This window comes from Chamaea fasciata, unplaced genomic scaffold, assembly GCF_029207755.1.
Source record: "Chamaea fasciata isolate MVZ Bird 193981 ecotype frontalis unplaced genomic scaffold, bChaFas1.0.hap1 SCAF_6, whole genome shotgun sequence".
In the NCBI taxonomy this organism is placed as follows: domain Eukaryota; kingdom Metazoa; phylum Chordata; class Aves; order Passeriformes; family Sylviidae; genus Chamaea; species Chamaea fasciata.
This window is the reverse complement of record NW_027094091.1, coordinates 53,639,866-53,655,041: the sequence shown is the minus strand read 5'-3', so window position 1 is coordinate 53,655,041 and position 15,176 is coordinate 53,639,866. Positions and strand designations below refer to the sequence as shown.

Below are 15,176 nucleotides of genomic sequence, written 5' to 3'. Positions count from 1 at the left end.
ATAAAATATGATGAGAGGGAGCAAAATGATGGATGAAATCCAAATTAAAAAAAAAAAAATCTTTCTGTTATCAGCAGTATGTGATGGATTTTTACTGGTTTCTCAGGGAAGAAAAAAACAAAAATCCTAATTTTCATGGAAAGGATGTATCTTTAGCAAATACATCTCTTCCAAGAAATGCAACCAGCTCTAGTTCTCTCCTGCATTCTTTTATACAAATGTTGTGAAGATGAGCAAAATACATTGATCTTTGTGTTTTCTCTGCTTGTCCAAAATTTCCTGTTCATAAACTGGACAGCGGTTGACCATTGCTGAACAGGCACGAAATTCCATGGCACAAAGCAGAGGTGCTTTCAACACAACAGTCCTCCTCCTGACAGGGAGCAAAGACTTAATTTCTGGCTAGATTACTAACATGATTTAATGTGGGACCCATTTCTTGATTTTGGAGTACTTCAGGCTGCACAGCAAAGACATTTTCAAAGCAAGTTTGTCAGTTTTGTGTCCTACCCATACCTACATGGTGGCGTGTATCGTGGGTGGTTGATGTAGTATGCGATCCAGGATGTGAATCCCCAGTAAAAGACACAGCCCTGGAACAGACAGATAATTTTTTTGAAAGGACAGTAAGGAAGTACAAACTGTAACTTTATAAGTATAAATTCTCCCAAGTGCAAAACCCAGGTGACCACTGAAAGGCTTTGCAGTTGCTTGTGAGTCTTAGAAAATATATCTTTCTAAGATGCTATGAAGCCAGTAAAAAAAAAAAAAAAATTGGGGGCATAGTATAGATGTATTTTTATTGTGTTGAATGTGTTTTATTCCTGCCCTAGGAATTGGTATTTGTTTTCACCTTTTTGATTTCACTGCTGAAGATCACATTTCTATGAGCTGTGCTTTTAAAAGTCTAGAGCTGGTTAACACAGCTGAGCTGTAACTGTGCCTGAAATGCAGCATTTCCAAGCAAGATAGAGCAAGACAAACAGAACGCTAAACCGGACAAAACAAAAAAGAGTAAAAGTGAAGCCCCATATCGTAGCCATGTGTTAATCTCCTTCATCAAAATCCTAAGTGTTTCAAGGGAGGTTCTTTACATCACACTGAATGGGATGGAGGGGTGATACAAAATGGCCAAGATAGAGTGTGTGAAATAAAAGAAGACCTGTGAGTAATGATACACAGTTGAAATTCGAGAGACTTTGAAAGAGAGAATACCTGGCCAGCTCGGTATCTTCCTGCCTGGGGCCTCCATTTTTTTGAGATTTTTTTCTTTCCTAGTTGTAATTTGATTTTCACTTCCTAGCACGTGGCCTGTCTCTTGCTCTGTATTTATATTGCACCAAGGAAGCAGTGTATGATTTCTGTCAACACTACTAGATGTTGCAGTAGCAGCTATCACCATAAAATAGCAGTCTGTAAAATATCCTGGACATGACAATCAGCCCCTTGGGTGAATGAGTCAAAGTGGACATTTACATGAAGGAGCTAAAATGGACATTGATTTCAATTTATGTCCTTGGGGACATGGTCCTCAAATCCTTCCTGTTAGCTGTTATATTTTCACTAAATATAATTCCTGAAGCTACAAAATAAACTAATTTTTATTTCTCTATCTTCTTCCAATGCCTACTTCGGTATGAGGATATTCTCTCTTACACAAGATGATAAACATATTGTCACCTTTATCATATTTTTCAGAGGAGTGTGCCCTTCCGAAAACTTGTGAACAAATAATGTCTCCAGAAGATGTCTGATGTAGTGTAAACAGTGACAGAAGCAGGCCAAGCTGCAAGGGGAAAAAAAATGAAATTAAGGTAAGTAAAAGATTGTTTTTATTACTTTACAGTTAATGCCATGAAAGGAGTAAGAACTAGTGTTCCAAAGCTGCAGTCACATTAGAATTGTGGGATTTAAGATATTGTCCTAATTGAAGCATCTGGAACCAAAGATAAATGGGATCATTTTCAGTGTTATACAAAGTTGCTTGCATTTTGCAGGGAGGCAACTTATTTTTACTAGCCTTGAAATAAAAAGAGCTCCTCAAGCTCTGAATGTGATGCATAGTCCTGACAAGACATTTAGACAGGACAGCTGTGTATACAGCCAGGCATCTGACGTGCTTTTCCAAAAGATGTTTCCCACGTTTTAAGGCCACCTTAATGCTCCTGTAAGATGTGTCTGACATTTAAAAACATTCTGAATATCTTCAGAATGGTTTCCTTGTCTTTTGCCAACTCAAGTAGCTGCATGGAGGTAGTTTGGGTTTCATTTCCTTGTGGACGCAAAATGAGATTTTGTTGCTAAGTTAATCCATTCTGATGGCTTTTTTGTTGCCTGTTATAAAGAAATCAGGCAATTGTGGTAGAAATTATTATATTGATTCTCTTTTGAGGAAGATTATGAAACAATAACAGGCATTGCTGATTTGCTTCTGAGAATGAGCTGCAGCTCATAGTGATTGAGTTTCAGAAACAAATGTCAGGAGTGATTCCTGATGGCATTTTATCTTGGTTACATTTACCGTACTACCATAGCCCATCTTGCTGCAAACCAATTATAAGACATAAATGAAAAGTGTTTTTCAGCATGTGAAATCTCAAATAATTTTATTATGCATCGTGTATGGTAGCTAAAGTCAAAGATTAAACAATTTCAAAGTAATTAAACCAGAGAGAGTTGAGCTAAGAGAATTTCAAACAATTAACGACTTATCCAAAGCCTGGAGCAAACTTCCAGCTTTGCTGGAAATCTTAAAATTAATTTGGCTTAGGATGGAGACCTCAGATGAACCCGTTAAGGAGTGGTCACTGGCAGGATTCTGCACTACCCTTGCCCATCTAAAAGAAGGTAAAGGCATTGCAGATTCTTCTGTGCTGCCAGAAACTCTCTCCTTTTAAGCATATGCACAAGAGAAGGAAGACAAGCATCTTGCAGCTCTGGATTTGAATTCAATTATTCCGTGTTCTCATTCCCAGCTCCACTAACTCCCTTAATGTCTCTCCAAGTGCCTGTTCCTCCATCTGTAAATGGCATTATTACTCACTGCATTTCCCTGCTGTGTACCAGTTCCCCTGATTGTGTAGTCACAGTGTGGAAAAAGTAGGTGGGAAAGCTGTACAGTCCTTGAGCCTCCCAGGTCCCTGTGTGCCCTCCTATAAGTGGTCCAGTTTATGCAGGTGACAGGCTTTCCTTGATCACTTTTCACCCTTCTGCCAGGCACTAATCACCCCCAATGGGGACAATTCCACTGAAGGAATGTTTCTCTAAGTGTGAAAGTTCCCAGTCTGCCTGGTGCATTCTACTGCCGTCCTGTGGAGATGCTTCTTTTGAGTTTCTTGACCTGATGCATGACATGCACACCTGTTGAATTTTCTCCTTCTTGTGCCTAGGTGAGAGCTGGTGTGGGGGTAGTTATCATCTGTGCTGAATGCTGATGCTGCTCATCTCAAGGGCAGGAATGTGCTATAAGGAAACTGGGAGTGGGGCACCTGAAATCTTATCTTCTCTGTCAAGCATGACTTTGGGTTAATACCCACTGTGTTTATTATTTCACTTTCTGACTTGATGTCAAAATATTTGGGGAAAACACTGCATCTCCGCAATGACCAGGCGCAGTAACCATTGCTGGGATCCCATTTTCGGTCAAGCTTATGAGTGCTACTAAAATGACAAACAGGTATTGGTAATAGCTGGATCTGACACCAGGCAGGCAGCCTCAGACCCCCTGTAACATGCTCAGCTCAAGAAATGCAATCTCCATCCCTTTGGTTTCTCATAATCCAGGGAAATAATTCACATAAGTGCCACTTACTGAACCACTGGGTGGCGGAAGTTCTTCCTGCTTTCCACTTGATCATAAATAGTCGAGAGGCGAATGTAAAAGAGCAGATATATGAGAAGAGGCCCGGTGTATTCTGTTAGAAAAAACTAGAAATGAAAAATAAAATAGCTGTGGCAGAGTAGGAAATTGTATCAGGAAAGGTGTGAGAAAATAATACCCCTATCCACAACCCCTATTCATCCTTCACATGACTTTTGGCTTCATTTTCAGGACTTAAATGAGACATAGGGGATTCTTCTGCAGTCTCTTTAGCAAAGGAGTAAAATCCATCTAGGAAATGAGAGATAGGTTTCTTTGCAGAAGAAAGAAGGTGATCAAAATCAGTTATCTCCTCTTTATATTTTTGGCTGTGCCATTAGGTGCCTATTTGGAATCTAAATAACACTGAAAATCAAGGCCAGGAAACTGAAGGCGGGTTGCTTTCTGCCAATTAAGTAGTACATCAGTTAAAAGCCAACAAGGCATGACTGAAACAAACACAGCAATCCTGGTTGCTAGCAGAGTCATCTGGAGGGAAGGCTATCATTGCTTGAAATTTGGTGGAGGATGGAAGAGCAGGACCAGACTGCCTGGTGCATGGTGCTTTGAGCTCTTTTTCAGTGACTCTGTGGTTCTCCTCCCTGTGCAGGCACCAGTAGAAGTACCCTGTGGTGGGCAGACTGGAAAAATTACCCTACTGTGAAAGAAACAAAGAAGAAATTTCATCTCCCCATTGTCACCCCTGCTAAGCACAGAGTTGAGAGGAGGGGCAGGGAGAGAAGGCAGGGTCATGGAGATGACATGAGCTACCCTCAGTTTTAAGGTCTGATTTTGGTTTGATACAGTTGCTTTTAGTTGGGGGACATTCTTAAGCCATGCACAGATGGAAGAAGTAAAATAACATTAGAGTGATGAGAGATCTAGATTTGATCACCCGTCCCCACTGGACTGAATACCAGAATGAAATGGAAGTGGTGTAGTCCTACACCAAGGACTGGTAAATCATAACCCAAGTGCCTATCATTGCTTCAGGGAGAAGGATTTATAACTGATGGGTTATTTGGCAATATGGTGTCTATTGGCACTGCTGTAGAATTGTAATGAATAAAATACCTGTGGCTTAAGGGAAGCAACACTGGCTTTAGACCATCTTTCTCAAAACTAGTATTTGGCCCCCCAGCAGGCTGTTCTTCTAATCACTCTTGAGAAGAACATTGAAAGAGAAAGGTTTTACTGCAGAAATATCTGGTAATTAGGTTCCCTTTTCCTCTGTTACAGGGGGAAACATTTTGAAACTTTATCCTTTCATAGCAGGACAGTCTCCAAAAGTAACAACAGACTTAAGTGTTCTCTACCCGGGGAACTTAAAATTCCCTATTGTTCCAAGTTACATCGTGACTCTTGTGCTCCATTTAGACTCATCATGATCCCAAGAGCAGGTGTGTGTTTGTGTGTGTTGTGTAAAAATATTTAATCTAGGAGTCCAAGAGCACTCGTTGTGGAATATCACACAGGCAAGGGCCTATTAGAATTTTGTCCTAATAGCAATTGTATGGGTCTGTTCCAAAATGTGAGCCCACTGTGTTTGGCACTCTGCAGACACTGTAAGGGATGACCTCTGCTATTTAAACCTAACACACTAAATCTTGACTGTGGTGGTGTAGGGGAGAGGCACAGGTAACATGGTCTGGGCAGGTCAGGGAAGAGCCTGGAATGAGCTGCTTTCTTCAGTGTAGTTTTTTTCTCTCAGCCATGAGCTGCACCACAAAGTCCATCTGTAACTGCCAGCTTTCAACATCTCTTTGGCACGAGCACATTACAAAGCCACCATGAAGAGTTTGGCAGGACCTAGCACCAAGTTCTGCTTACTTGTTACTGCACCAAGTGTTCCTCCTTTACCTCCAGACTGATTTCAGATGCTGAAAGGAGGAGAGTTTCAAGATTTAGTAAAAAATCCAGTCTCTCTTTAAAAGCCAAAGCTCCAGACACAGGATAACCGAATCCTTGTGATGGGGTTTGATGTAGAAAGGGGGGGATGCATGAGTGCAATTCAGAGAAGCAGCTGAGAGCACTGACAGTAGCTCTTGAGCTGGAGTTTGTTTAGGTGAGCAGCATCAGGATGCTCAGGGTGTGGACAGGGTTCAGTCTTCTCTGTGTGTCAGTCACATCAGCCATGTGGGAGCAGGTGGTGCAGGATCAGCCATGAGATTTGCAATCAAACTGGGCACTGTCTGGCAGACAGGAGTGTATTTGCCTTTGTCGTAACTCAGACACACTGGCACATTGTTAAGATCAGTAGCATTCTGTTTTAGAGGATGAGGCTCAATTTGCTGTAGTAGTTCTTGTTGAAGTTTAGTTTAGTTTCGTTTAGATAAGTTTCAGACTCTTTTCTTCTGTTGCATCTCCAATGCTGTGATCACTGCTCTCATTCTCTGACCCACTGATTTTAAATTTGTCATAAATGAAAAACTAGTTCCAGAAAGGCAGGCAAAGAAACTGCTAAAAATTCCCATGAGTTCAAGCAGGTGAAAGGGAAAGTCTTAAAGTCTTAAATTAACACAACATTACAATTATTGGTTCTACCCACTGGCAATCAAGGGCAAGCACCATTCTTTTACTATTGATTCTCAATTATTATATGCAATTAAGCCTAACTAGTATCTTCATACTCATCCTATGGCTGACTAATTGCTGCGCTTGGGGAGTTATTAGGTGTGTCAAGGATCAGTACAACCCATCATTTTTATAGGTGCTCAAAATTAGTAATTCCTGCTGACATATTCTGCAAAAATAGTAATCACATTTTAAACAAAAGCCTGAAAGTAATAACAGTGTAGCTTGTTGTTTCTGAGAAAAAAAAATATCATTTTATTAAAAAAAAGTGATCACTTAAAACACAGAGCAGATTTATCCTGTAGAAATGTAAAAAGAAAAAAAAAAGAAAAAACAACAGACAAACAAAAGCACCAAACCCCAATATTTAGAAGAAAATTACTTTTTCTTTACCATCTTGTGGTCCTGCCAAGATTATTTTGTAATAATCTATGTAATGTATTGGGTGCCACCAAATATGCTGATTCATAATAAGCAGAAATATCTTTTCCTGGAGGAGCAGTGTGTCTCTGTAACAATGAGCATAGCTCAACAGGACTTAACTGTTGAGCTCATCATTAACTCCCTGAAGAGAGAAAATAGGAGATTGCCTTTTTTTTTTCTCTACATCTTTATACTCTTTTTCATATCTTGCACAGTGTCCAGTTCTCATACCTTCCTTCTCTCCGCACCTGTGTCTGACATGATATACTCTGTAGACCTCTCATTCTCAGTAACATAGAGAATGTGCTCTTAAATGAAACTATTCTGGAATCAAAACTCCCCCCAACATGGTCTCTATAGAGGGTGCTAAAATCAAGCTTCTTTAACCATCTCATTTATCAGGTCCTCAGAGATCTGATTCAGTAACACCTAAACTGGAAATGTTTACTACGTAAATATCAAAACAGATCCCAAACCAGTCAAAAGAGAGCTAAGTAGGAGTTTCCATTTTCCATGAGATGATGGAACAAAAAGTAAAACAATACAGGAGAGCTAATCTGAAAATCAGCAAAGCATCTCATCTTGTATAAGCCAGATTGTACCTCCTTCTTTTATCTCTTATTCAGCTCATCATGCCAGGAACACCTTCCTGAACAGAGTAACAGCCAGGAATTCAAATCCCAGACCTTGTGAGGCAGAGGGTATATTTAGGGAGGTATGAATGCAGCAGATGTGAAAGGAGCTGTGTAAGGTTATTGGAGGGATTTTCTGGCTGGTAGGGGTGACATAGTGCCTGACACTGTCCCAACAGGTCTGCTAAAGAGAGTGGAAAGGATTTTGATGTGAGTTAAAGTACCATGTGGACTGGCTGGGAAAAGGCAGAACAGGACAGAAGGAAGTTGTAAACACAGGCAATGGAGTGGATGGAATCTGAAAAAACTCCAGCCAAATCTTTATAAATGAACAGCCCACATATTAGTGTCTTCACATGAGGGCATGGGCTAATTCCTCTCTGTAATGTTTATGACCTGCCCTTTCTGTAATATCACACAACACACCCTATCTTGTTGCCTTTTGGCATAGTCTCACATTGTCTCATTTATGACAAGCAGCAGAGCTGAGGAGAGGCTATTCAGCCTCTTCCACGCTGATCCCTTCCTGCAGATCTTTCCAAGCCATGTAGGGCCAGTTTCCCAGCCACTGCTGCTGCTTGTGATGTTTTCTCTTCCACTGCCCATGGGATGTCTGGATGGAAGCGGAGAGCATGGGATGAGAGTAATACCTGCAGGCAGGACAATGACTTTATGTCACCGTCTGTAGTCCCCAGCATAGCAGGAGATACAAAACAGCTTGAACATTTCCTGGGCAACTGATGGAAAAGCAGCTGCAGTATATAAATTATCTAATGGACAGGGCTTAGATTCTCTGACTAATGTGAGACAAAGGCAGTAGTTGCAGGTCTGAGCCAAGGTCAGACTGGCACAGTACATACTGCACAAAGAGGAAGATCTCCTGCCATCAGACAGACAGACTATTGCTGTGTGTGAAAGTACAGAGAAAAGCTGGGATTTCAGAGAAACCCAAGAGAAACAGGCAGTTAAATCCTCCCAAGTCCCCAGTTCACATTAAACTTAGCATATAGCTACCTCAGACTCCTTTTACAATCCCAGTCCTAAGTACTCTTGAGCGGATGATCATTAAGAAACATTATTAATTTCTAGTCTAATTTCTACTTCATACGCTTTGTTACCTCATTAAAGGCTCTACAGTTACCTGGGGATGATAATGGCATAATTTTAGCACCGTCTCTAAATCTTCACCTTTGTAAAAGTTTTATATTTTCATGTTTTCAAAAATCCACTGCAGCAGCAATTTTGCATCAGGTAATACAGTTCTTAAGGGCTGCCTGAATATTCAATTACTTTTTGTTCCAGTTCTCACAGAAGTGGCTAATGCAGTCTACAAAACCTAAAATGGTCATGCAGGGGCACCTGAAACTTCCCTTCTCTGGGCAGATTTTGCACTAACTCAGTGTCTATGAGTATTTCAGGCTGCTGCTCAATATTTATTGCAAATACCAGAGATAGAGATGGATTTGCTGTAGGATTTTATAGGCAAATTGCAGCTGGCTCCGGCCAGTTTCAGGAGCTGGAGAGTGAACAGCGATGGACACTGTTTGTCCCTGAGTCGGGCTTGTGAATGCACTGTGGAATAAGGGAGGTGAAATTCCATTTCCCCCGTCTCTTCTCCTAAGACTGATCTGTCTGAAGCCTTGGCATCAGACCACTTCTTACTATGGTCAACATTCTTCCCTGAGACTACAAGCCATTTCATGTTTCTTACTCAAAATGAAAAATTATTGCAAATTAACTAATGCTGTTCTTATGCATATTCATATATGTATATTGTGTATGTTTGTACCAATCCATATTCAGTGAAAAATTCGGGTTCTGTTTGTAACCAAACACCAACGTGAGTTCAGATTTGCTGCCAAATCCTTACAGGTCTTTGACAGAATTTTGAAATCTCCTATATAATGGGCATAATTTTAAAATGTGTATTTATCATCTGCTATGTAGATACATAAACAAAACAGTGCATTTTAAACACCTGGTTATTGTAATTAACCTCACTTGTGCTTTTCATCCAGAAGCCTCAAAGCACTGGGCAGAGTGGAAAATACTGTTACTTTCTTGCCAGTGTTTTGGAAGCTGAAAAACAGAGAAATTCAGTGACTTGTCAAGGGCATCAGGCAAAGGCGGGGGAAGAGGCACTTGGTCCTCTCAAACACTGGCTCAGTCTCTGGTTCACTGTTGAACACTGGTTCACTCTTCTCTGTGCTCTCCTCATACCCTGTATGGGGTCAGGCAAAATTCCCCATACAAAATAACTGTACTGGGCTTATGCATTCTGGAGAGACTAAAACTGCTCAGATTTGCGTAGACTGACAAAATGTCAACCTCCTTAGTTACTCTGAATACAAATAGGAAAATGTCGACATTTACCAGCTCTGCACATCAAACCTCTCTTTGTCCCTTAAGTACTAGGAAGGGTTTAAACATAAAGTTATTTATAACTGAAAGAAACATATTGTTCTATTAATGTTTACTGAATTCCCTTTACCTTCTTTTTCTCACTCAAAGGGGTAAAAACTCAAAGGCATTCCTGTAAATACTTAAGCATAGGTCTTTCAGTCTTTACTGTGCTTAATAGTTAACTAGAACCCTCAGAAATAATTTTTCTACTAGCTCCCTAATTTCCTTTGGCAACTGAAAAATTGACACTCTGGCATGGCTCTTTGTGAGCTAGTGGCATTTGTTGCTGAGACCAAGAGAAATTATTGCAACACTGTTTGCATCATTAGAAGCAGCATCTGAGGAATCCAAATCAGCCAGCTGGGCAGTTTCAGAGGTTTCCTCTTCCTTTATCAGTCAACTTCATGCTGCCACCGGGCAGTAACAGAGAGCCAAAAGTACATGTAGCCCAAGGAAAGGCACAAACAATATGAAACCATGGCAAGAAATCAGGCAAATGCAAGCTGTTCTCTCCTGATAACACTGGAGGTTGAAAAATATTAGACTTATTTAAATGAAAAATAAGAGCAATCTTGTGTGTGGTTTGCCTTTGTGAAAGGTCACAATGTTTTTAAAAGTTCACAGCTTTTGACTGAGATCAGCTCAAGACTTGGCCAGCTGTACCAAGGTAGAGCAACACTTACTGTGTGTTCAAGCAGAAACCTCTGCCAAGTACAAACTGTTAGCTATAAAACAGAGGGGCTTTGCATTACAGATGATTGTAGTTAGAAAAGGTGCTGTCAAGGAAATAGTGACTTCTTTTTTTCCTGGAGATCATCTTCTATACCAAATTGTCTATTGATCCAAGAGGCTTAGCAGTGAAAAAACCGTTTGATGATTTTTCTGTCTTTGGCACTTTTTTGTAGCTGTTCTTAAGCCACCTACAGATTCACAGAGAATCAAATTTTCTGTTTATTTGGCACTTCTGCAAAGTTTTTCAGGTATCCGCAATTCCCTGAGTGTGGTACTCAATTTGTAGGGTCCTAGTCCCATGACTAATTCTGTCTGAACTGACCACAAAATATGCAAACCCTGCTGAGAACCATATTCAGTGACATTCTCTGTTACATCAAACACATCCTCAGCTCTCTTTCTTACCTGGGCCTCAAATTCCTTCCCAAGCTATAATAATATGAGTTTTCTTACACTTACCATGTTTACACTGGCTTACTAGTTTGCTGGGATTCCCAGTCCTCACATTTCTTCAAACTCCTCAGATCCTCTCTTTTTCCTTCTGTTGTAATTGTCTGTACTTTTACATCTCATTGAGAGGTTATAAATCTTTACTGAAGTCTCTTCTTCTGTTCCCAAATTAGGGAAAATATCTGTTCTTGTTCCCCATTGGGAGTTCAAGTCTAGCGTCAGTGTAGAGAAGGTGGAGAAAATGAGTTTGCAGCAGTTTGCGGGCTTTTTTTTTCCAAACCCATCAATACAAAAATTGCTTCCTATCTCGGTCATCCCGTACACATCTTGGGATTGTTTCACATTTACAGGACCCGTGGATTGAGCTGTGCCAGCCAGTCAGAGCAAACTGCTGCTCCCCTGTTCACCAACAGCACTGAAAAAAATTGATGCAAGAGGAGAGAACCATACTGACCAAAACACTGCTTCCCCCTTGAGAGAACAGCAGCACCTCCTCACTGCCCTTCCCCACTGGGTACACCTGCTGTGCATAACCACAGAGCTTCAAACACAGATCCTTTTCCTGGCTTCGTGTTCATTTTCCACAATATCTCACTTGGTGATAAATTTGCTCACCAGCCAGGAGAGAACAGATCAATTAGTGAAAAATGTGGATTTTCGGACTTCAAAGATGCTCCTGGGTTTAAAGAAGTATTAGTCTCTACATTTCTAGATTGAGCAGAATCTTTTTTCATTGGGAAATTTGAAATGGAGAAGTTCTGCTGCCAGCTTTACTATTTTAAGGCCCTCAGGAGTCAAAGCACTTAAGCAATCCCTAATTTTAAATCACAGTTAGAAAAATTATTTACTGAAGTACTGTGTTTCAGGGTTAATCTTCTGAAATTCAAAGGCTTGGAGGTAAAATATTTTTTTTACAGTTCTATGCTGTTTTCTCAGTTCTATTTGGATCTTTTTGGTAGCTGGCCCAGGTAGCAACAGGACAACAGAAGCTGATAAATCAGAAATTGCAATCATTGTTCAGATAAGGAAAGTTTTTGCAGCAGTGTGAATTTGAGCCAGAAGAATAGATTTTTTTTCTCTTTTTTCTTCTTTTCACTACAGCAGCAGTGTGTATTCTTAGCAGTAAAACATCAGCCATGTATCAAAGAGTCACCATGCCACATTACAATTATGTAAAAAGAGGTGTCTGTCAAACATGCTCAGGGCCAAAATTACATAGAGATTAAAAATAAAAGCCATCACTCCAGTTGTAGGAATTTCAAACATCCCTGGGGGTAAAACCTTTACGGGGCCATATAGAACAAATCTATAAACTCAGCTCCCATTAGTATCTCTGCAGCCTCAGTCAGCAAACCTCAGCTATGCCCTCCAGGCAGGGTAAAGAAATTGGTAAGTCTTGTGCAGAAGTAAATTATTTGTTTCAGGTAATATTTGCCTTATATAAAAGAAGGGAGAGTAGAGCAAGAGTTCTAACAAACATCATGATTCTAAGAAACAGGTTTTGTTTTCTCCATGAATTATATTCTGGAAATCAGCCTTGAGGGGCTCCTTTCTTCTAAAAGAGCCAGCTGAGGTTGAATATCTACTTTTATCCCAGAAAAGGACCTTGTTTCTCAAAAGAGACTGACAAATATTTGTTCCAATGGAGGCGAATCACAAATTCCTCACCCCAGTTTGTCCTTCTCCCTCCATCAGAGCAATCCAGCCTCTGGAACTTGCTGAAAACTGGTCAGCCAACCTCAGAGCTGTGGTGTAACCCGGGCCCAGGGGAAGTCTGGCCTTTCACAGCACAAAACACCAAAAATATTTTGGTCACTGTGCAACAGTGTTTTAGGAAAGGTGAAGAAAAAAGAGGAAACATCCTTCCTGCAAGGTGTCAGCCTCTGGCAGAGGGACCAAGTAGGAAACAGGGGACAACAAACCCTTGAGCTGCCAAAATGGAGTGTGACAAGTATTGTAAATCTGAGACTGTCTATAGTCCAAAAGGGAAGCTGACATTTCTTGATTTTCCCAGACTTATTGATGCACAAACTCTTTGTTTGGGAACAGACAGCAGCATCACCTTTTATTTTACATGTTTGAGGAAGGGTGCTGCTCCCAGGAGGTGGAGGTCGATACTGTTTTCCCCTTTTAAAAACCACAAGTCATTGTCCTGATGTAAATCCCCAGCACTGGTGGTCTTGGTCCTCAAGTGTGATCTCCAGTGAGGTGAGAGAGCCCCAGAAAACCCAGCTCTGTGCTGAGTGTTCCCCTAGACAGACCCATGCCCAATGCATCGACCTCGGGAGAACCAACATGTCTCCAAGTTCTTCTGCATCTATTTTTTGGAGTCCAGACCTGAATGTGGCCCTTTGTACCTTAGCTATCATTTTGCTGACGAGATAAGAATATTTTTATTCTGTGCCTTGTTTATTTAAATGTCAAACCTTTAAATCAGAAGCCTCCCTTACTGTGTGTGTAAATCTGGTAGAGCATCAAGGGGGATGTGAGCTCAGGAGATCTAAAGACAGTAAAAACAGCAGTAAAACTACACATCCTGTGTACAAATGCATTTCTAATTGCTGTTGTTAGAATACAGTCTTCTGTGAACCTTTTCTCTATTGCTGTAGATAGCTATAATATAAAAGTCTCTTGACTGTTTAAGTGACGTGGCTAGGAAGAAGATTTCTCCCACTGAGAATGGAGACAATTTAGAATATGGAGCAGAATGGGATAAGATGAATATCCAGAAACTCAGGGAGTCAACTTTTTGCATACAGATTAAATCATAAAAAAAATGCCTCTGCCTGCAGTACCTACTCCTGGTCATAACTGCAGTATTTATAATGGGATATTAAGCTTTAGTTATGTTACTGTCTTAGGCTACATAAACCACCAAGAAAAGAGAGAATAAATAAGGTTCTTGCAGATTACTTAATTGTAGCAAACAGGAAGCTGCAGTAATCACAATTTTGCTTTGCAAGGAAATTCCATGGTTGAGAGGTGGTGGGATGAATTCACGAAGGAAACGGGACTAGCATTAATTAGTCTGGCCCCAGTGGGCCATTAATCAGGATGGGGTAAAGCCTCAGTAAAGCCACAGACCTCTACTCAAACAGGTAGGTCACACAGTGAGAAATGCTCTAGCTGCACTGAAGTAAAGTGCTGGTCACCCCCTGGGATCCTTTCAGAACGGGGAAGGATGGACACAGGTCATGTTCTTCTTCACAGGTACTAAAAGCTGCCAGAATTTGTGCTGCTCAGGTCTAGCTGCTTCCCAGGAAAGGCAGAAATGCACATGATCTCAAGCAGCTGGGAAGGATATCTGACCTTACAGAGCTGATCCAGAGGCTGACTTTTCCCAGGTCAAGGGTTAGTGTCGTGGCAATAACCTTCACCTTGAGTGAAGGTTGTAAGAATGCTTCCTAACCTGTAGTGACCTATTGGAGAGAGAAACTGGACTATCACCTGCAAGCTGCTCAAACACCTGATATCAAAAGCCCCATCCTTGTAGGCACAGCCAAGGAAGGACAGTGGCTTGTAGTCCCTCCATGTGAGCAGGGTGGGATCTCTGGGCTTCCTGAGGTAAGAACCTAATAATTTGTCCAGTAGTCATAATGTCAGTTAGCAAAAAAAACTCACTTGCTTCATCAAAAGAATTGCACGCAATCAGTGGTTTGTTTTCCATTGCCATGAAATGGTCGTATCATGGCTTTTATGGCCTTCAGGAACTGTAGTTCTGTCTTACCCTTGTTTCTCACTGCAGAAATTGGGAATCACGTTCCCCAATGTACAGATGTGGGCTGTGTGTTGCTTCAGCTAGTGCTCTACATGCAAATTGCAGCAGAAGCTTGGTCAGAGTGATCGTGAGACTTCTCTCAGCTCCTCCACATGTGCCCACTGCAGGACATTGGAAAGGTCTCTTCTTCTCCCATTCCTTCACTGTCCTTTCAAACCCTTCTATTGTCTTCTGTCTCTGGGCTGTGAAAGAATTTAATCTTTCACTTCTCACTTTCCCAAAGGAGCCTGTAAGATTAGAGTTCCCTGTATCCCATTTGAGTGGATTGTGCTGGCTCTCTCTCAGCACCCTGACCTTCCAACGGCTGCTTATAGGAAAATAACTA

General features: G+C 41.0%; 1 protein-coding gene and 1 long non-coding RNA gene across 8 annotated transcripts in view; one reads left to right on the top strand and one right to left on the bottom strand.

Moving 5' to 3' along the window:
- LOC136291387 (uncharacterized) overlaps positions 1-15,176 on the top strand; it is a 278,854-nt gene that overhangs the window by 212,566 nt on the left and 51,112 nt on the right. For all 3 annotated transcript variants that reach the window (XR_010721512.1, XR_010721513.1, XR_010721511.1), the window contains one exon: positions 1,699-1,814. This is a non-coding gene — a long non-coding RNA (uncharacterized lncRNA). The remainder of the gene's footprint in view (positions 1-1,698; positions 1,815-15,176) is intronic.
- TECRL (trans-2,3-enoyl-CoA reductase like) overlaps positions 1-15,176 on the bottom strand; it is a 61,800-nt gene that overhangs the window by 11,830 nt on the left and 34,794 nt on the right. For 4 of the 5 annotated variants that reach the window (XM_066186409.1, XM_066186407.1, XM_066186408.1 and 1 more), the window contains exons 5-7: positions 3,812-3,927; positions 1,681-1,786; positions 521-593 (exon numbers count right to left, since the gene is read on the bottom strand). In XM_066186409.1, the coding sequence (XP_066042506.1) occupies positions 521-593; positions 1,681-1,786; positions 3,812-3,927 (295 nt within the window). The remainder of the gene's footprint in view (positions 1-520; positions 594-1,680; positions 1,787-3,811; positions 3,928-15,176) is intronic. The other variant, XM_066186411.1, reaches the window with a different exon arrangement.